The sequence below is a fragment of the Glycine soja genome, chromosome 2, assembly GCF_004193775.1.
Source record: "Glycine soja cultivar W05 chromosome 2, ASM419377v2, whole genome shotgun sequence".
Lineage (NCBI taxonomy): Eukaryota > Viridiplantae > Streptophyta > Magnoliopsida > Fabales > Fabaceae > Glycine > Glycine soja.
Genome location: NC_041003.1, coordinates 37,154,765 through 37,175,956, shown reverse-complemented (window position 1 = coordinate 37,175,956; position 21,192 = coordinate 37,154,765). Strand labels below are relative to the sequence as shown.

The 21,192-nt window shown below is 34.9% G+C and overlaps 1 protein-coding gene across 4 annotated transcripts; it reads left to right on the top strand.

The window, feature by feature from the left end:
• Positions 1-1,873: 1,873 nt before the first annotated feature.
• LOC114393209 (ABC transporter G family member 22-like) lies at positions 1,874-21,192 on the top strand. Of its 4 annotated transcripts, none has more exons than XM_028354474.1 (11): positions 1,874-1,999; positions 2,663-3,044; positions 15,232-15,299; positions 15,806-16,041; positions 16,476-16,631; positions 16,806-16,989; positions 17,311-17,619; positions 18,642-18,929; positions 19,311-19,595; positions 19,994-20,101; positions 20,514-21,192. In XM_028354474.1, the coding sequence occupies exons 1-11, from the start codon at positions 1,889-1,891 to the stop codon at positions 20,733-20,735; spliced, it is 2,349 nt and encodes a 782-aa protein (XP_028210275.1). In that variant the 5' UTR covers positions 1,874-1,888; the 3' UTR covers positions 20,736-21,192. The 4 variants fall into 4 exon arrangements, with proteins under 4 accessions (XP_028210275.1, XP_028210282.1, XP_028210289.1 ...); XM_028354481.1 differs by having other exon boundaries at positions 1,899-1,999; positions 2,660-3,044; XM_028354488.1 differs by lacking the exons at positions 1,874-1,999; positions 2,663-3,044 and adding an exon at positions 15,442-15,496.

Here is a 21,192-nt window from a genome sequence, read left to right as displayed (position 1 = left end):
TTGTACTTAATACTAAAACGTAAGGAAAATGTTTGTTTTATGTTTTTTTTAATCTGGTAGAAATCGAAGATACATATAAAAAAATTATAATAATTCACTTATTCTATTCGATTAACCAAATTAGACCCTGGGTAATGTTTGTTTTATGTTAATTATATATTTGTTTTTACACTCACTTTTATGAGAGTTATTCAAGAGTTCATTTGTTTCATTCTTCTTCGATTTATGAGAAATTTCATATTGAAGGTAAAGAAAGGTGTAAGAAAAATTGTGTGAAAATTTAAAAACTGTTATATAAATAAACAAATTCATACATGGGTTTTCTGATTGGTGTATTGACTAGTGACTATTTTTCTTATATCCGAGGCTAATAGTTTTTGTGTAATTTTGTTTAGTAAAAACAAAAAATAAACGCACACAAGTATTTATATATAACGTCGATAGATGTATTGACGTATTTACTTCTTAAGTATATCATTATATGCACTAAGTGAGAAATAAGAAGAAAAAAATGTAATACGTAAAAGTGATGTCATAGAAAATAAGAAAAATAAAGAAATAAAATAATTCATGTATACTCATATGCTAGAATTCTTAGAAAGAAATAGAAAAGAAACAGATGTATGTATAATAAAAAAATATGATGTAAAAAATGAGGAAAGGAATGTCTGATTGTTGAAATTTTCATATATAACTACTCATAAAGAAAAGACAAAAGTACTATTCAAACATATACGTAGATATACTCTGCATCGATGATATGCTTTAATTCAGAATGAAAACGTACTACACATCATATCTTTGTAGTATGCAAAACTCCAAAAACCCTAGTTCCCCGTTGTGCAGGTAATCTCGGTTGAAAGCAAGATCTCAAGTAGTAATGCACGCTGCAGGTCCCTCTCTAACCAATGCAGCAGACAGAACAATTCTTTTATACCGAAATACTCACTATCTTATTGATGGTTTCTCTTGTATTGTCAGACATGATTAATTTTGTTATAAAATTGATAGTTTTATTGAAAATAATTACGAGTGAAAAATATCTTTTAATCACAAAAATATTAATAACTTTTGTAACAGGAATTGAAATGACATTAACATCTATTTATTTATTACCTATCTTACGTAAAATATTATATGGATATAAACTTTTTAATACATCACATTCTTATTTTTTTTATTAAGGTTAATAAGAATTATTTATTTCAATTTCTATTCTTATCACATCCGAGAGAATTCAGTATAATTAATAGATAATCAAATTCTTTAAATGTATTGTCAAGAGTTTAATTTTTAATCATATAAATAAAGAAGATTTTATTATAAATAACAAAATTTAATTCGATAATTTTTACATCTCAAAAGAAATTAGTTTTTGATTATCTATCTAGGAATATTCTTGATGCAAACAAAAAGAAATATAGAATCACGTATTGTATTGCTTCTGAGTTCTGTCCGCATTATACTACTTAATTAGACGGCACATGAGCCATGAGTTGCCAGTACCCCACTCCTTTTGCACATAAGGTTAAACCCCTTCATTAATACCAAAAGAATTCTCTTTGACATCAACTCAACCTCCATCGAACTAGTTGATGGAAACCTCCAAAATCTGAGGAAATATTGCATCAATAATAATAATGATAATAATTAGAAAAAAGGGTTACTACACGCGTGTACGGCAAACATGGCGTTACGCATGCATGGAAGGTCCATGATGTCCCATCATATATATCTACATGTCTCAAGTTCAGTTCTTATCTAAAAAGATGAAAATTGTAAAATATATACTCCAATGGAGGTTGATATTTCCAATGGAGTGCATGGGTATTTTGGTAACTTCACATGGTGCTCTTAATTGCCCTTTATAAGAGGGCGAGTGCTCCACATGATTGGATGTGTTAATTTATCGATTGCTGTTGCTGAGTTGAGCCTTGGTCTCCCATTCCATTTTCGGATCATCCCTAGCACTAAAAGCAACAACTCTTGCATTCTGAAGGTATTGTCTTCTGCTTCTCTGCCCTGTTCATTTTCTAACAAATAAAAAGAAAAAAAAAATGGATCAATTCAACGATACATCTTCCCGTACGATTAGTCTATAAATACACTATGAAATATTCAACGATACATTTTTCTTGTCATAAATTATTACTTCTCGTACTCTAGCAGTACATTACTGATATACATGGTATCACTCCTTCCCTCCTAATCCTTCTCTTTGAAAATAAAAACATACCCAATACTTCTGGTATATTATCTGCCTTTCCACTATTAGCATATAAGTTTTCATGAACTGCTATATCACTGAATTACTATATATCTAATATGAGAGTCGCTATAATACCCGGTATAAGTTAAGGGTTTTAATAAGTTTTTTTTTAATTAATATACTTAAATGAGTATGAACACACTATATCAACAAAAAGAGACGAAGAGAGAAATTCTTCATAACAATACTAAAACTCTTAAATTTCAAAAGGTTGGTAGAATTTATCATCTATTTTCTTATAAACAAAGATTTTATGAACAATTGAGCATAAGGGATGCTCTAATCCAACGAATTTGTCATCTATATCCTAAATTTAAGGATGTTTTGGCTAAATTAACTACGTAAAAACAAATTTATTACATTTTCATCCCGTCTCTCTTTGGCAAACAGTAGGTGACTATGGAGAAAGCAAATACATCACTAGTGAGAACAAAATCAGACCAACTAGTGGAGTCGATGGTGGCGGCCCTGAAGTCGCCAGCATCGAGCGACCACTCCGCGAACGGGGTGGTTGAAGGCGGGGGGACCATCTCCAGGAAGTCGAGCCGGCGGCTGACGGGGGCGTCACCGGGGCGCGGCGGGAAGAACACGCACATAAGGAAGTCTAGGAGTGCTCAGATAAGTCAAATGAAGCTGGAGCTCGATGATGTGAGTAGTGGTGCCGCACTTAGCAGAGCCTCAAGTGCTAGCTTGGGACTCTCTTTCTCCTTCACTGGCTTCACTATGCCTCCTGAGGAAATTGCAGACTCCAAGCCCTTCAGTGATGATGATATCCGTAAGTACATGACAATTTAATTACGTACCATACACTTAATTTGGATAAGAGTGATACTTAAAAGACACTTCTATATATCATACACTTGATTATATTAATTATTTTTTAATGAACAAATGCTAGAAATAACTTTTATAGTGCTCTTTTCTAATTAGATTTAGAGTTTTAGCGTGGGAGATTCACCTTGATGTTTAATCAAAACCTTGAAGATTACTGAACTTAAAACTCCAATTCTAAAAATACCTATTAAACTGCATATACTTTCTACCATATTTCTTATCTCTTAATTTCTATCTTATCATATCATTTATTACTATTATACTTATTCTTTATCTTTTTTTCTTTCTTTCTATATATTGAATAGAATTTGGTGTCTACAAATTTTTCCTTTGATTTATATATACAAAAAATATTAAATCAACCAAATCAAATGAATTAAACCTCTTTTATTGTCTAGATTGATCCTTACTAATCCTACCGTCAATCATTCAATGATGTTTGACTCTTGGATAAGTGAAAATAATGGACTTACATTATCAGTTGTTCATCTTTTATTTATTTATTTATTTTGAAGAAATACTTATCTAAAGAATAAATAACGACAACTACAACTTGATTTTAGAAAGGTTTTGGAAAATGAATTATTCAGATCGACATGCATGCAAATTAAAGCAACAAATTATCTTATAGCTTTCCATGTATGGGTTTGTGAAAGTATGCATTAAGTATACAGTTAAATGTTAGGCACACTTTAGGAAGGGGAAGATTTTGTCATACTAATTAAGAATACAGGTTAATGAACTATGGACATAAATTAACTTTTTTTATTATTTGGTTTGACTCTTTTTACGCTCTTCTTAATTTTAAAACAATCAAAAACATTCCTTTTTAAATAATGGTATTGTTCCTCTTAATTATTTACTTATCTCTTTATTTCTCTCTTTAATATAAACTAACTATAATAATGCAATTTTCCTAAACAAACGTAAACATTTTGTACCAATCTGAATAAAATAATTTGATATGTTTCTTTGTTAATGAAGTATTATTTGAATTTCAGTCATTCAATTTAAAGAGAAAATGCTATATACCATTGGTCTAGATTTGTGTCGTGCCCCTATAGTATCCACAAAATATACGTGGTGAGGTTTGCTCTGTTGTCTGATTTACTACTTTACAGATCTGGGTAAATTTCCTTTTTCTGATTAATAATAATGACACAACATATGCATTTATAAGAATGACCTTTCAGTAAGGGCAAAACAAACTCAAAAAACAAACTCAAGTACATGTGAAAAAGTAAAAATAGAAAAAGTCATTCATTTTTCTATAAGCTGCTATATTTGGAATTATTTTTTTTTACAGGGAGACGAGATAATTTTATTTCTTTTAATTTTGAAAAAAAAATGAAAGATAAAATGATAAAATATAAGATTTTTAGATATTTATATATAATAATCAATATAATACTAATTATTTAATATTTAAGAAAAGGGAACGAATTTAGATCTTTGTCTTGATAAAAAAAATTTGTGAAATTTGTTAACAATGAAAATATTGAAAAGGGTTAGAGGGAGAAGATATAGTAAAGGCCAAAGGGAGATGAAGAGTTAGAGCTCTATTTAAATAATGCAAATATACAAAAGGTAAAAATATGAAATTGAACAAATTAAACTTAAGAACTTCACCTAGATCTCCATTGATTTCATGGCAATATGCCAACTGATGGAAAAAATAAGTCAACACAATAACAAATTCAACAACAAAGTAACAGGCAGCGAAAATAAATTCTTTCAAACTTACAAGAACATGCGAGGAACACCAATAAAATATAGAAAGCAAAATAGATATTAAGAAAAATCACATACAAAAGACATAATTTGTTTAATGTGGAAAACCTCTCAATGCAAAGGTAAAAATCATAAGTAGTCTAGACTAAAGAAATAACTCCAATATAATCAATAAAGATATAAGAGAGTCTCCAACAAGTGCACTACGACGTACTACAAACAACCAAATCAAACACAGATCCCCAATTGGCACAATAAAGACAAGGAGATGAAACCCCAAAATATATAGCAAAAAATGCGAAATACTTATCTCTCCCTCCAAATATCTTTTTGACAATCCAATCAAACAATTTGAAGTATCACATGTGTAGAACATACTGTCCAGAAATAAGTCCGATCCAATGGTTAACGAATCCGCAGTTGCAATATGAAAAACACTCTCTAGTGAGCGTGCAAAAATCACAATGATTTTTCCTCTTCTTTCTCTCTCAATGTTTTGTAACTATTTTTCCCTCTCAAATGAGTCTCTCTTTCTCTCCCTAATCTGACCCCTCTTCACTTAAATAAGTGAGACAAAATTGATCTTCTCATTTGAGCCTTTACTCCACATAGGAAGGGAGCCCAAAAAACCCAACAAATCTCCTCCCTCACAACTATGTGGAGGTGACCGCCAAACTGGAAATCTCACAACAAGCTTCAAACTTCATTTCATCCAGCCATTTTCTCTTTTCTTCACTTTCCACGGCCTCTCTAAAGCACTCAGGTTCTCCATCATCTGTTAGGATCACGTTAATACCTCCTAGAAGGTTGTCTCTCCCTGTTGGACCTCCTGGGTTGAACTTGAGGTGGTTCAGTAGCATCACCAAGATTTTTATCTTGTGACATGTCATGCTCCTCTTCATCATCATCAGAAGGAACATGTACCTCATCTCCAGGTTGTTGGATACAAACATCATTCTGAACATCAATATTCAGATTCTGAATAGGCAGTTGAACTAGTTCAAAATCAATCACACCATTGTCTTCCTTGGGTGTAAACTTCTTCACCTTATCAATCTCTTCAATGGTTTGGTCTTCCATGAATTTCACATCATGACTTCTAGCAAGCTTCTTGTCAACAGGATCATAGAACCTATAACTAAATTCATTCTCATCATAACCAATGAAGATACACTGCCTTGACTTTGCATCCAAGTTGGATCTCTCATCCTTTGGAACATGCACAAAAAGCCTTGCAGCCAAAAACTCTTAAGTGATCATACTTCACATTCTTGCCAAACCAAATTTTGTTCGGCACCTCACTATTCAAAGCAACTGCAGGACTAAGATTGATAACATGCTCCATCGTGTACAGTGCCTCACCCCAAAAGTGCTTAGGTAACTTTGCTTCAGAGAGCATACATCTCACTCTCTCAAATAATGTCCTATTCAACCTCTTTGTCAAACCATTCAATTGAGGAGTTTTAGAAGGAGTTTTCTTATGAGCAATGTCATGCTGCTTGCAGTAGACATCAAGTGATCCACAATACTCACCACCATTATCAGTACAAATGCGTTTCAGTTTCTTGGCTAACTGCTTCTCAACTAAGACATGAAACTCCTTGAACTTCTCAAGAACTTGGTTTTTTGTCTTCAAAGCATATATCCAAAGTTTCCTAGAGCAGTCATTAATGAAGGTAACAAAATAAAGTGCACCACTAAAGGATTTCACCTTCAAAGGGCCACAAACATCTAAATGTATCAATTCAAGCAACTCAGATTTTCTGGAGGAATGATGCTTCTTGAATGATACTCTGGTTTGCTTACCAACCGTGCAATGAGAACATTTCTCTAAGTCTGCATTCTTCAATCCTGAAAGCATATCCTTCTTGGCTAAACAATTCAGCCCCTTCTCATTAATATGACTAAGCCTTCGGTGCCACAAAGATGCCTCCATATCCATAGCATTCACACTGTCTCTAGCAACCAAATCTTTCATCCAATACAACTTTGAAATTTTCTCCCCCTTGGCCACAACCAAGTTACCCTTGGTGAGTTTCCACTTTCCAGAACCAAAGTGGTTATCATAACCAACATCATCAAGTACCTGCACAGAGATCAAATTGAAGCGGACATCTAGAGCATGTTTCACTCCTCTAAGTAGCAACTTCATTTCCGTGTTGGTTTGCAAACAAACATCACTAACACCAATCACCTTGGACACACCATCATTACCTATCTTCAAGACTCCAAAATCACCTGGAGTGTAAGATGTGAATAACTCCTTCCTAGCTGTAACATGCAGCGTAGCACCATTATCAATTATCCAGATGCTCTCATCAGATACAAGATTAAGCGAATCAGGGTCATGGAGAACAACAAGATCATCACTAGTAGCAGTAGTCACACGATCATTATCATGATCCTTCTTGTCTTTACTTTCCTTCTTCCATAGAAAACAATTCCTCTGGATATGCCCTATTTTGTGACAATAATGACACTCAACATTCTTGTACTGAGACCTAGACTTGCTCCTACTCTTGTCTCTATCACCCTTCATTTTCTTCTTTTGGCTTCTTCCCCTATTTTTAGTAACAAACACCTCTGACTAAGAAGAAGTACCTTACGCCTTCCTTCTCATCTCTTCATTAAGAGTACTAGTCTTTGTCATTTGCAAAGGAACAATACCATTGGGGGCAACACTAATCATGGAAACACAAAATGTCTCTTACGAATTAGGTAAAGTTATTAATAGGAACAATCCCAACACATCATCATCAAAGTTGATACTTGCGGATGACAACTGAACACAACATCCTTGGAATTCACTCAAGTGCTCAGTAAATGAAGTTTTGTCCTTGTACTTCAACAAAGTTCTTCAACAGGTACAATTTGTTGCTCCTTGATTTAGAAGCATACAAGGACTCAAGAGTTTGCCACGTAGTTCCCACATATGTCTCATGAGAAATAAGATTATAAATGGGTTCATCTACAAAGTGTCTAATAAAACCACATACACATTCATGTTCAAAACCCCACTCTTCATTAGACATAGAATTTGGCTTCTGTGTGCCAAAGACCGAAAGATGCATATTCTTCACAAATAGCAAGTCCTTCATCTTGCCCTTCCAAAAGTGATAGTTTGCTCAACTTAAGGATACCATCTTCATATGTGCCTCCATCATTCAAGAAAGTAGAAAAACAATCCCTTAACCAAAGAGCTCTAATACCACTCTGATGGGGAAAACAGATGAACGCAATAACAAATTCAATAACAGAGTAATAGGCAACGGAAATAAATTCCTCCAAACTTGCAAGAACCTGTGAGGAGAACCAATAAAATATAGAACGCAAAATAGAAATTAAGAAAAACCACATACAAGAGGCACAATTTGTTTAAGGGTGTTGCTAGGTGCACCCAACGTTATTGCTGGTGCACCCAACATCACTTAAAAATGCCAAAAATGCCCCTGTAATGTTTCGTTGTGCGGATCAAGTTGATCCGTAAAAGACCCATGGATCAACTTGATCCACAAAAGTCTCCCTCGGATCAACTTAATCCGTGCAAGACACACGGACCAAATGCGGATCAAGTTGATCCGCGAGTCTTACATGGATCAACTTGATCCTCAAGTTTTCCACGGATCAACTTGATCCGCAGGAGACTGATTTTTTTTGAAAAGTTTAACTTTATTGAAACTTAATTTTAAATGATATTTGTAATATTAGTTTAACATTTATAATTTACTTACTTCCATTCATAATATGTCGATGAATTTCGAATGAATTTGATATAAATTTCGGATCAAGTAATTTAAACATAATTGACAAAATAACACTAATATTACTAATCAAAATAACTTAAAATATACAAAATGTTAAGTCAAATAAATCATTAAAAACTAATGATATCTAAAGTGTGAATAAACTATTGCTGATTCGAGTGTCGCCTACGTCGAGACCTCACATATACATTGTGGTCTTCTGTGACACCCCTGGCAATCCTGAGGCATTTTTCGATGACCTCTTCATGTGTGGATGTGCCTGGCGCATTTAGATGCTGCTCCAATGCCTCCATGATCGCATGGCAAGCCTCCTATTAAATAGAAAACAAAAGAATTATACAAATTAGGATTAAAATAATTGAAGTAAATGACATACATCTAACCAAATAGTAACACTTACCACTACATGTCGGGCTCGTCCGCATTAGGATCCACATGTGTCGATATCGATGCTGCCTCATGAGGGATATGAATGGGCTACGCTGCATATGCATCTGGAAGAGGATCCATCTGTGGCGCAGTCATGAATGGATGCGATATGGTGAAGAACCAGTCTATGTAGTCAGGCGCACACTGACCTGGCACAACACATAGATCACTTGTTGCTGCCAGATGGTCTGAGTAGTGCGTCCACGTATCGTCCATGTCATCATATGACACCGATGAATGGATAGGGTGTGCAGGAATGCATTGGACGTAGTTGAACTAGCGCATAACCCTCTCTGGTCTGTATCTGACAACAACAGGCCCCAACGGAGCTGTCCCGAGAAGCACGAAATTGGATGAAAGTACTGCATAGGTCGGTGCTCCGCATATGGCATCCAACAGACATCTGGGATCCTCAGACGATCCAGACGCTGCCTATACGTCGTTGTAGATACCTTCTTCACAGTCTTCTTTGTCGCAATCCACCGACATGTACGTCCTGACACCTCGTCGTAGTCTAAATCGGCATTGCACTCCGCAACTCACGAAAAGTGCTCGTATATCCAATACTACAGGGTTTACACGAAAATTATGTGTTAATTAAATATACACTCATTAAAACATTGTTGTAATTAAATTATGAAATACATGTTAATTACTTGTAACAAGGTGATGTAACCAGCAAGCTGTCGGCTGGTGCTGAGACTAGCATTATTAAGCTGATCGTACATATGGACGAGGCCAGCAGCTCCCCATGCATACCGCCCAGCAAGAATGAGGTCACGTAGGGCCTGTAAGTGTGCGACATGAACATGGGTTTCACTCTTATTAGCAAAAAGAGTGCAACCCAAAAGATGTAGAAGATAAGCGCGAGCGGCAGCTGTCCAGTGTTGCGTCTGACATCTATGCTGGTATACGTCTCACAGCCACTGTAGGCATACGTATGGTCCACCACATTGGCCTGTCTCGACCATGGCCACGTCTGCTGAGACCATTAGTAACTCAACCAACAGCAGCATCGCCTCGTCGGTGCACAAAGACTAGAAGTCATGGAATGTGCCAACGATCGGCAGATGGAGAAGAGACGCGACATCGTCCAGCATGATCGAAACCTCCCCCACAGGAAGATGGAAACTAGAAGTTTCCCGGTCTCACCTCTCGACAAAGGAGGATATAAGTCCCTAATAGTCAGTGTCTATCGAACACGCGATCAAAGAACTTAATTCTGTCCCAGCAACCATGTCCTCAATTGCAGGAACAGGCTTGCCCAAGTTATGCACCTTCCTCCCATGGGAGGATAACTTCAACTCAGGACGTTCCTGAATTGAAGTACAAAGGAACACACAATTTGTTCAAATAACGTCAATCAGTAACCAAAAACTCAATAAAAAAGAATACTTAATAGACTTGAATATTATAAATGCCTGTCCAGACCATACGCTGGCCGCAACATGGTCAACATACTCCGTAAGCACCGATAGGTCCCTGGGTCCACCAGGAAATCCCTCAAGCTCATCTGCAGCATCTTGTGCACCAATATCCTATGCGTCAGTCTCTGGACCGGTGTCTTGTGCGTCAGCATCTACCATGGGATCATCGCCAGCTACAGTAGTCTCTGCCTCTGGTACCGCAGGTGAGTCCACAGGTACCGCAGACACAACATCGTCAACAATGACAGGTACTCGTTGCGTGCGTGCCAATGCGGTCGGCCTTCGACATTGGGGAGCACCGTCAGAATCATCACCATCCCCTCTCCCAGACCTCTGGCAACAACCCTACCTAACGCATGACCTAATCCTCTAGTCTTAACCATGATCTGCAAATGTCAACCACAAATTCCATCACTAAAACACACAAATTCCAACCAATCCCTTTATGTGTGTATGGTTTTCGAAATTTCATTTGGTTTGGTTTTGAGAAATTTGGTGTGTTGTGTTTAGGTTTGGACTATTGCTGTTATGTTGGAACTTCTTTAGATGTTTAATGTTTGTTCAATAAATACCACTAGCAGTGTTATAAGCTTGAGAATTAACAAAAGGGTTGTGATTAATCAGGAAAAGCTTTTGCTTGGGAGAAAGAAGGACAACCTTGTAAGATGCCTCGGGCTATAGTGAACTTCATTGTGCAAAGTCTTGGTGATTTGCTCATTCAAGAAGGAATGTTCCTATATGGGGTGGAAGACAAAGTGTTGCAACTGCAAACTAAATTGAGGATGATGAGGTCTTACTTGCAAGTTGCAGATAGAAAGCAAGATGGTAATGAAAGCCTAAGGAATTGGATTTCAAAAATCGGAGAAGCTGCTTATGATTCTGATGATGTCATTGAGTCATATGCCCTCAGAGGAGCTTCAAGAAGAAATTTGACTGGTGTTTTGAGCCTCATCAAAAGGTATGCTTTAAACATCAACAAATTCATAGAAACCCACAAGGTGGGATCTCATGTTGATAATGTCATAGCTAGGATTTCTAGCCTCACAAGGAGTTTGGAAACTTATGACATAAGGCCTGAGGAAGGAGAAGCCTCAAATTCTATGCATGGGAAGCAAAGATCTTTGAGCTCCTACTCACATGTTATTGAAGATGACATAATTGGTGTTCAAGATGATGTTAGGATTTTGGAGTTATGTTTGGTTGACCCCAACAAAGGCTATAGAGTAGTAGCCATTTGTGGAATCGGGGGTTTGGGGAAAACAACATTGGCAAAAAAGGATACAAGAAACAAAATACGAGCTCTCCGCTACTCTAAGCCAACTAAATTAAATTTAACCTATGATATTTTCCTAAGCTTCTCACATGTACCTATATATATGTTTATGTTATCTCTAACTTGATTGCCTTCATATTAATAAGTATGGAGTATCAAAACCAAAGGGCCAAGGAGGGTAGATTCTGTGAGAAATTCTAATTTGTTTTCAGCATCCTTTTGGGATTCTAATCAGTGACTAAATTTGAGGGCTTCAAACACATAAGTAGGTTATAAATAGTTTGTGTTCAAAGTAAAGCTACAAACCAAAAAGCCACAAAACCAAATTTCAAAACAGGATATAAATAGTTACAATTGCATATTCAGTACCATACATGATATAAATAAAGTAAAAAACCACTGAAACCTTCAAAATATGAATGCACACCAACCACAATATCTTAAACAACCATTATAAAACATCATACTCCAGGCTAAAAGCTTCAAAATTAACCCTAAACTCTTATTAAAAACCATTTTTCATTAATTAAAACATAAGTCAAAATTTTTTAAAATTTAAAACAAGCCTGCGTATCAAGTTGATCCACGTGAAGCCTGCGGATCAAGTTGATCCGCAGCCTTCACGCGGATCAACTTGATCCGCAGGAAACTACGCGGCCAAAAACGCATGCGGATCTACTTTTCCCTACTGTGGATCATCTACCTCCTAAGTTGTCTCTACTGCGGATAACCTTAAGCAATCAACAATGGAAGCAATGGAAGAAGGAACCTTACCTCAATGAAGAACGAAAGAATGGAGCTCGCTGAAGAAGAAGAGACACTCGTAGGAAGATAGAGGAAGAAGAAATGGCTTGCGGGAGAGCACCAACAGCAGCCTCGCGAGGGAGAAGAACCAGCAGCAGCTCGCGCGAAAGAAGGGAGAAGAACAGTGCTCGCGGAAGAAGGTACTCACGGAAGAAGGAAATGAAGAAGGAAGCGGAATGGCTGGGTGCACAAGTTTTTTTAAAATATAAGAAGAGCATTTTCGACTTTTCTCTTTAAGTGTTGGGTGCACCAACAAAAATGCTAGGTGCACCTAGGAGCACCCTTTGTTCAATGTAGAAAATCCCTCAATGCAGGGTAAAAACCACGAGTCATCTAAACCAAAGAAATAACTCTACTGTAATCAATAAAGATACAAGAGAGTCTCCAATAAGTGCAATAAAATGTTCTACAAACGGCCAAATCAAAACAGACCCCCAATTGGTAATGAAATCCTAAAATATAGAACAGAGAATGCAAAATACTTATCTCTCTCTAGATATCTTTTTGACAATCCAACTGAACAATTTGAAGCATTACATATTTATAACCCACTTTCCAAAAATCAATTCGATCCAACGGTAAACGAATCTGCAGTTGTAATCTAAAAAACACTCTTCGGTAGATATACGAAAATCACAATGATTTTTCCTCCCCTTTCTCAATATTTTGTAAGTGTTTTTCCCTCTCAAATGAGTCTCTCATTATCTCGCTAATCTAATCCTCTCCACCTTAAATAAATGAGATAAAATAAATATTCTCATTTAGACCTTTGCTTTACATGCAAAAAAGAACCCAAAAAACCCAACACGAAAGTCTTAGGCTACTTGCATTCACATTGATTCAAATACGTGAAGGAAGTGTCAAGTGCCTTTGTCGGGTCCAATCCAACCAGCCACCTCTAACTACAAACCCAGTGATTAACGATCCAAAAAACAGGTAACTCTTGTGGGATCCACGCTACACTACCCATGACTAAAACGACCAACAAGTGGTGCAGGTGCTGTTCAAAGATAAGTGTCATTTTCGTTAGACCAATCATATATACGTGTCATTTTCGTTCGATAAAATGAGTATAAATATATATACACCAAAATATTTTTTTCCTTTTATATATATTCATAGATATACACATATGATACTTATTAAAATTTATAATTATATCAAAGCATCAATTGATACTCGGAGTCAAATTTTTACATTAATGTCACTTAATAACTTTTTCTAAAGTACAAAATTAATCAATTCAACAATTGAATTGAAATTTTTTCTATAATATATGTAGTTTATAATGAATTGTCATACAAATAAAAAAAATAATTAATAATTTATCTTACTACTTTTTTTTATAACAGATAATATATTATTTGAAATATAAATAAATATCCATGACTAAATAAAGTATAAAGTCATGTCTAAATTATGTGAAATTTGTTATATATGATTAAAATAAAAAATAAAATGATTCAACAGCTGGATTAGTCAAATTCATAATCTAAAAAAATTATTAGAGTGTAAATATAATTTATCACCTTATATCAATTATTCATGTCCCTATTTATACGTGCATAGTTTTTTTACGCGCTTAAACACACTTATTTATTCTTTTGTGGACAAAAACACACTAATTTTATCACCTCTCTCTCTATATATATATATATATATATTAACGTCGTTTTAATCAACTGTACTAATTATCTTGTAATGCATGCATACTCACATTTTTCCATTTCTCTGATGTGATTCGTGGGTGGCTTTTGAGGAGACTTCTCATTTTTTTTTTTGGTTTCTTTCCCTTGTTTCCATCCTCATTTATAACAATGTTCAAGCCTTTTTTTTTTCTTTCTCGATCGGAGTACTATTATGCGGGAAACATGATCCATTTTCTGGACTAATATGTCTTTGAAAGACAATTTAGCTCTTAATTATGTCGTACCTATGGGTCCACAACATACAAGTGAACCTGTCTCTTTCTGTGTTTTTTTTCCTTTCTTCCTTTTTTTCTGGGAGAGGAAATTGCCTCATTCTTCGGGCCCCTCAATTAAATTCAGGTTGACTTTTTTTATTTTCACTGCTATGTGGATAACACTTCACTTATTGCTGAACAAGTGGTTGATCTGAGTGGCACCATGTTCAGGTCCCTTAAGCTTGTAGCCAGAGTTCAAATTCTAATTGATGTGTTTAGAGAAATTCTTGTTGGGAGGAAACAATTCACTTATGACGGCTAGCAGATTTCTCGGATGAGAATAAAAATTTTGTGACCAACCAAGGATACTCCTCTGCAATCATATGAGCCAAAAAGAAAAAAGAAAAAAGAAAAAACCCTTCACTTATTGATTTCAATGTTCTAGTCACATATAACCATGGTCCATGCTACCCCACTTTAGTTTTCATGACCAGCAAATGCTGCACCCTTTTAATGGATCATGTAGTGTCAATGACATGAGAAGCATCCATGCATAGTACTTTTTTGCAAATCATATTAAAGATATTTACCCTTCTAGTATAACTCCACCACATACTTAGTCAAGATCAAGAACGTTCATTTTTTATTAATTAATATCTAGTGCACAATTAATTGTGCCAAGTGAAACTAATATATAGTTGCATGCTTGGTATATACTATATAGGCTTCTGATTGTAGGAGCTTCTTTTTCCCACCTTGAATTGTATAAAGAGGGTTTTTTACTATGTATGTTGCAGCTGAGGATATTGAATCTGGACCTAGGACGAAGTTTCAAACAGAACCTACTCTACCAATATATCTAAAGGTAATGTACATTTTTCATATTTTAATACTAAGTTCTTCATTTTCCATGCCTGCACCTACCTCTGCCAGGGTTCAAAACTTCAGATTAATCTTCTATTCAATAATAGAGCATGAGTTTGATGTGGCCCTGTGTATTTGGGCAGGCATGGATGAAGCTTACTTTGGCAATCATTGCAACCAATAGAACACGATCATCAGGTTCAGTCTTGGACAAAGTTTCATTTCATGTGAAATCAATGTACAAGACTATCCCTTCTTTTCAGTTAACCAGATAAATAATTAATAATACTAATACACCTACCTTGGTACTCAATTCTCTTGAGGCTTTGTTGCATGGTTTTACTGAGAAAGAAGGGTATGGAGTATGAGTAGTTAAACACTAATTTCTTAGAAAAAATATATATGTTCTGCTGCATTGAGCTTACTTCTGATGATATGTTTTCTTTTTTGAGTTAGTGATGGATCACACATAATGAGTTTTTTTTTTTCTTATCGTGGAATGTGCAGTTCACGGATGTGACCTACAAGATAGTGATCAAGGGCATGACAACAACTGAGGAGAAGGATATCTTGAATGGGATCACTGGTTCTGTAAATCCAGGGGAAGTTCTGGCATTGATGGGTCCCTCAGGAAGTGGAAAGACAACTCTTTTAAACCTTCTTGGAGGCAGGTTAAGCCATCCTATAAGTGGTGGTTCTATCACATACAATGACCAACCATATTCTAAGTTTCTTAAGAGCAGGTAAAACATAAAAATCTACCACCTTACAAAGTGCATCTAGAACAAACATATTCCAAAGTGAAAAAATGGATGGAGTATTTAAAGAGATCAATTTTTATGCACTGTTAGTATAAAAAAAAACTTTGTTTATGCTAGGTAAACCTTTTATGGTGTTAGTGTTTTTACTATTTTCTCTAGATTAAAGCATAGTGATAGAATTCTTAACAAGTCAAAGGTTACAAGTTTGTTACTGATCAAAATGTTATTTTTTTTATTGAATCAAAATGTTCTTCTATTTAGAATAAGATAGTAAATGATTTTTAAGATGTATCACCACAACTTTGTATATCAGACAATTTTTTTCTATTCAAATGTACTTATATTTGTTTATGAGAATGTGCAAAATGAGCTACTATTTTCACCATTATATTGTACTTACGTGAAGCATGTGGCAGGATAGGATTCGTGACACAAGATGATGTTCTGTTTCCTCACCTAACTGTGAAAGAGACATTGACATACGCAGCCAGACTAAGATTACCAAAGACATACACAAAGGAGCAAAAGGAGAAACGAGCTTTAGATGTAATCTATGAGCTTGGCTTGGAGAGGTAAATGGTTCTATTCCATCCTTAACAATGAAATCTCAAAATTATTATGAGCACAAAAGTCACATTGATAGAAAAAGACATGGTAAGGACTCAAGAGTAGAGCATTATAACCATTTTACACTTGTTAATACTTAAATTTGGCAGCTAATAGTTTATATTTTATGTATGGAAAAGGTGCCAAGACACTATGATTGGTGGTTCCTTTGTTCGCGGAGTATCTGGTGGTGAGAGGAAGAGAGTTTGTATTGGCAATGAGATCATAATCAACCCTTCTCTTCTTTTTCTTGATGAACCAACATCTGGTTTGGATTCTACAACAGCCTTGAGGATTGTTCAGATGCTACAAGACATAGCAGAGGTATTTGTTAAATATCATATACTAAGATTTTAGACCACACTTAATACCTCACATGGTTGAAAGCAAGGAAATGAAAGTCACTATTGCTAATCATCAAGTAGTGCGACAAGTAAACAAACTAAGGTCATGAAAATGACATTACATCCATGACAAATCAATTCGAAATCTTTTGGATCTCTATGGACCTCAAGGCATATACTTTATTCCAATCTAAGTTTTTCTTTTCACATGCACATTTAATTCTATGCTTTGGTGATGAACATGCAAGATATTTTTCCCATGACGAAACCTTTATCACTAACTTGTTAATTGCAATGGTAGGCTGGCAAAACAGTGGTGACAACAATTCACCAACCATCAAGCAGACTCTTTCACAAATTTGACAAATTGATCCTTCTTGGAAAAGGGAGTTTGCTTTACTTTGGAAAAGCATCAGAAGCAATGACTTACTTCCAGTCTATAGGATGTTCACCCCTTATTTCCATGAACCCAGCTGAGTTTTTGCTAGACCTTGCTAATGGAAACATAAATGATGTTTCCCTACCTTCAGAGTTGGAAGATAAAGTGCAGATGGGAAATGCAGAAGCTGAAACACTAAATGGGAAGCCATCACCAGCAGTTGTACATGAGGTAATCATAACCAGCAGTTGTAATATTGTTTAAAATTCATTTCTATGCATTGTAAATGTAGAAAGTTTATATTGTCAACTAATCAGAAATCACAATAACTACGAATTTTAAGATAATTAAGTTAAAATACGTCAAGTTTACCATACATGTTAATTTGTGATTAGATGATAACATAAAAACTTTTTACACTGCACACAGACTATTTACTCTTTTATAAATACCATAGTTTTGTATGTTTTCATGATATAAGAAAAGTGTTGGGAAACACCAGCAGTATCTCCCTCACTCTGTGGACTCAAAATAGGCCCTTGGCAAAAACAGAAAAATAAAAATAGAGAGTAGAAAAATGTCACCAAAAATTTTTAACGTGGAAAACCCTTTCAACGTGAAAGTAAAAAAATCACGGGATCAAGTCAATAAATATCTCCACTATTTAAAAGTAGGATTACAATGACTTTCTCAATACAAGAGAATATCTCTCAATCTCACCCAACAAGGATGATTTATAATTTCTCTCAACTCTGATCAAGTGTGGTGGAAACTAGAACTCTCTTTCTCTCAAACAAGAATACAAGAACTCTCTTTCTCACTCTCACTCTTACATTATTTCTCTTTGGATGGGATGAGATGGGATGATTGAACTCTTCACAAGTCTTCTTATTTATAAGAGACGGGTGTGACTTCTTTCAAGAGTTAGTGATGGATACCAATAAATAAGTTACATTTACAAAGCTTCTTGTAACTCTAATATTCAATTTTCTAAGTGGAGTGTGTAAGTCTCAAGGTCAAAGGAATCAATTCCAAACCCTTAAAAGTGCTTCACAACTTCCTATGCATGCCTTGAAATGTGCTCTTCAATTTTTTATATATTTGAATTTACATGTTTACTTGAATGTGAACCAATCTTAATTGTGGAGGAAATTCCAACACAAAGCTTAAGTAAGTTATTTACTCTTGAATTTTAATAAAGGATCTTGAGAGGAGAAGTTTCCCATCTTATTTTTAAATATGAATTTTAACAGTACCTGGTGGAGGCATACGAAACTCGAGTAGCAGAAACAGAAAAGAAAAGACTAATGGTTCCTATACCCATTGATGAAGCACTGAAGACTAAGGTGTGTTCTCATAAGAGACAATGGGGAGCAAGTTGGGATGAGCAATATTCCATACTATTTTGGAGAGGAATCAAAGAACGGAGGCATGACTATTTTAGCTGGTTGAGAATCACCCAAGTTTTATCCACTGCTGTCATCTTAGGATTACTCTGGTGGCAATCAGATACTAAGAACCCAAAAGATCTGCAAGATCAGGCAAGTTGTTTTTGCTAGTCTTAAAATTTTGACTAAGTCATAAAAATACAAAGCAAAAGAAAGAAAGAAAGACCAATATATACATCTAAAATATTGGTAACCTATTTTTTCTAACACATTCATTATTACTAATTGAAATTCATTGAAACTTTGAAATTATAAATGAGACTCATTCTTTATAATTAATTGAAATTTATAAAATTGTAAATGAGACACATTTTATTTTAAATAGAGCGAGGACTAAATTATTTTGAGTCCATAGAAATTTTAGCCAATAATAACATTGGATAGAATGTATAATAGAATGGGTTATAGCATTTCTCTTTATCAGATGTTTTAACAGCATAGACATTGTAAGATATTCATCTTTGTGGATTGCAGGCAGGATTGCTATTCTTTATTGCGGTTTTCTGGGGATTTTTTCCTGTTTTCACTGCAATATTCACATTCCCTCAAGAGAGAGCCATGCTGAGTAAGGAGAGAGCAGCAGATATGTACAGATTGAGTGCATACTTCCTGGCTAGAACCACAAGTGACCTTCCACTAGACCTCATTTTACCAGTGCTTTTTCTGCTTGTTGTTTATTTCATGGCCGGTCTCAGACTCAGTGTTGCACCATTTTTCCTCACCATTCTTACTGTTTTCCTCTGCATTGTGGCTGCTCAGGTATGTAATTTAACAAATTCAGAAAATATTTGGTTTTTAATTTTTATAAATAATATAAAAATAAAGTTTAATTGTGGTGAATTTTTTATAATATCAACCAATTAAAAATCACTATGAATACCATTTTTAAAGTGATTATTGCAAAACATGATAATTTAGAGTTGGATGTGTCAGTAAATTCTAATTAAATACACAAAAATATCATCCTAATTTTACTTGGGTTTAATTTTCATACAGTATTAGTGTAAAAGAAAAAATTATACTATCAATTAGTAAATACCTTAGATATAATTTCTGAAGTAATTATTATAAAAGTCTACCGACTACAGGGACAATCTATAATTGATAATGTAACTAACTATAGTCTCCAGTTCTGACCATGGCTGGTTGTGATGCAGGGACTTGGACTTGCTATTGGAGCCACACTTATGGACTTGAAAAGAGCAACAACTTTGGCTTCAGTAACTGTGATGACCTTCATGCTGGCTGGAGGATTTTTTGTGCAGGTAAACAAACATAGCAGTTTTTGTTTGGATTAAAAGATTACAAAGAGCACTAGCAGCATACTTTCTAACACATTCCTTATTATTGATTAAAAATTATAAAATTATAATAATAATTTAGAAATCTATAAAATTTGTGATTTTTAATAAAATTTAGTCAATAATAAATTGTACGTTTAAAAGAGTCTGTTAGAAAACGTACTGCTAATATTTCTGAAACATTAAAGCATTCAAGATATTTTCACTAGTATAATAGAGTTTGAAGTAAAGAAAATTGTCCTATAATTGACACAATTTTGAATGTCAAATTCAATTTGTTTTGGTCACTAATTTTATGGTCCAATAGCTGACATGAGTAACCTTTGCATGAAATCATTTAGTAGAAGAATTTAACAAGTTATGCTAAATTTGGCAGAGAGTCCCCATATTTTTTTCTTGGATCCGGTACATGTCATTCAACTACCACACCTACAAGCTTCTGCTCAAGGTGCAATATGAACACATCTCACCAGTCATCAATGGAATGAGAATTGATAGTGGTGCAACAGAGGTAGCTGCTCTAATAGCCATGGTTTTTGGTTACCGTTTCTTGGCATATCTTTCTCTAAGGCGAATGAAACTTCAATCTGGAGCTTAAATTCAACTTGATCACTCTTGCATGTGGGGTGATAATATTAATTAAACAAAGACTCACATGTAAGGAGGACCAATAATTGAAGTACCTAGCACATTAGAGATTGTGGCTTTTTTTTATGTCTTGGGAATATCGTATTTCATTTAATTAGCATGTTGAAATACCACAGTGCAAGCCATTTGTTATGATCATCATAGGCACAACAATATCTGGAGAATTCAGATATTTGTTTTCGAGAGATACTTAATTAACTCTTACGAGAATGTTTAATTGACTGAAGCTTGTAACTAGTACTGTAGTGGAATTATAGAGTTTATCCATCAATTTGCTACGTATATAGCGTAGTTAAGTTGCTTACGCCTTTTCGAAATGGCATTTGTCAAGTAATTAAGATGTAACTTGACATGAAGAAAATGTATGTTTAATTTGACCAAAAAAGAATCTCTCTGCTTTTATTTTG

What these genes read in the sequence shown, in the direction of transcription:
- LOC114393209 (XM_028354474.1), top strand. Translation starts at nt 1,889, where the DNA reads ATGATTGGATGTGTTAATTTATCGATTGCTGTTGCTGAGTTGAGCCTT. An exon ending in CACCAGCAGTTGTACATGAG is followed by an intron (nt 17,620 to 18,641) that starts GTAATCATAACC and finishes GAATTTTAACAG; the next exon opens with TACCTGGTGGAGGCATACGA. An exon ending in CTGGAGGATTTTTTGTGCAG is followed by an intron (nt 20,102 to 20,513) that starts GTAAACAAACAT and finishes TAAATTTGGCAG; the next exon opens with AGAGTCCCCATATTTTTTTC.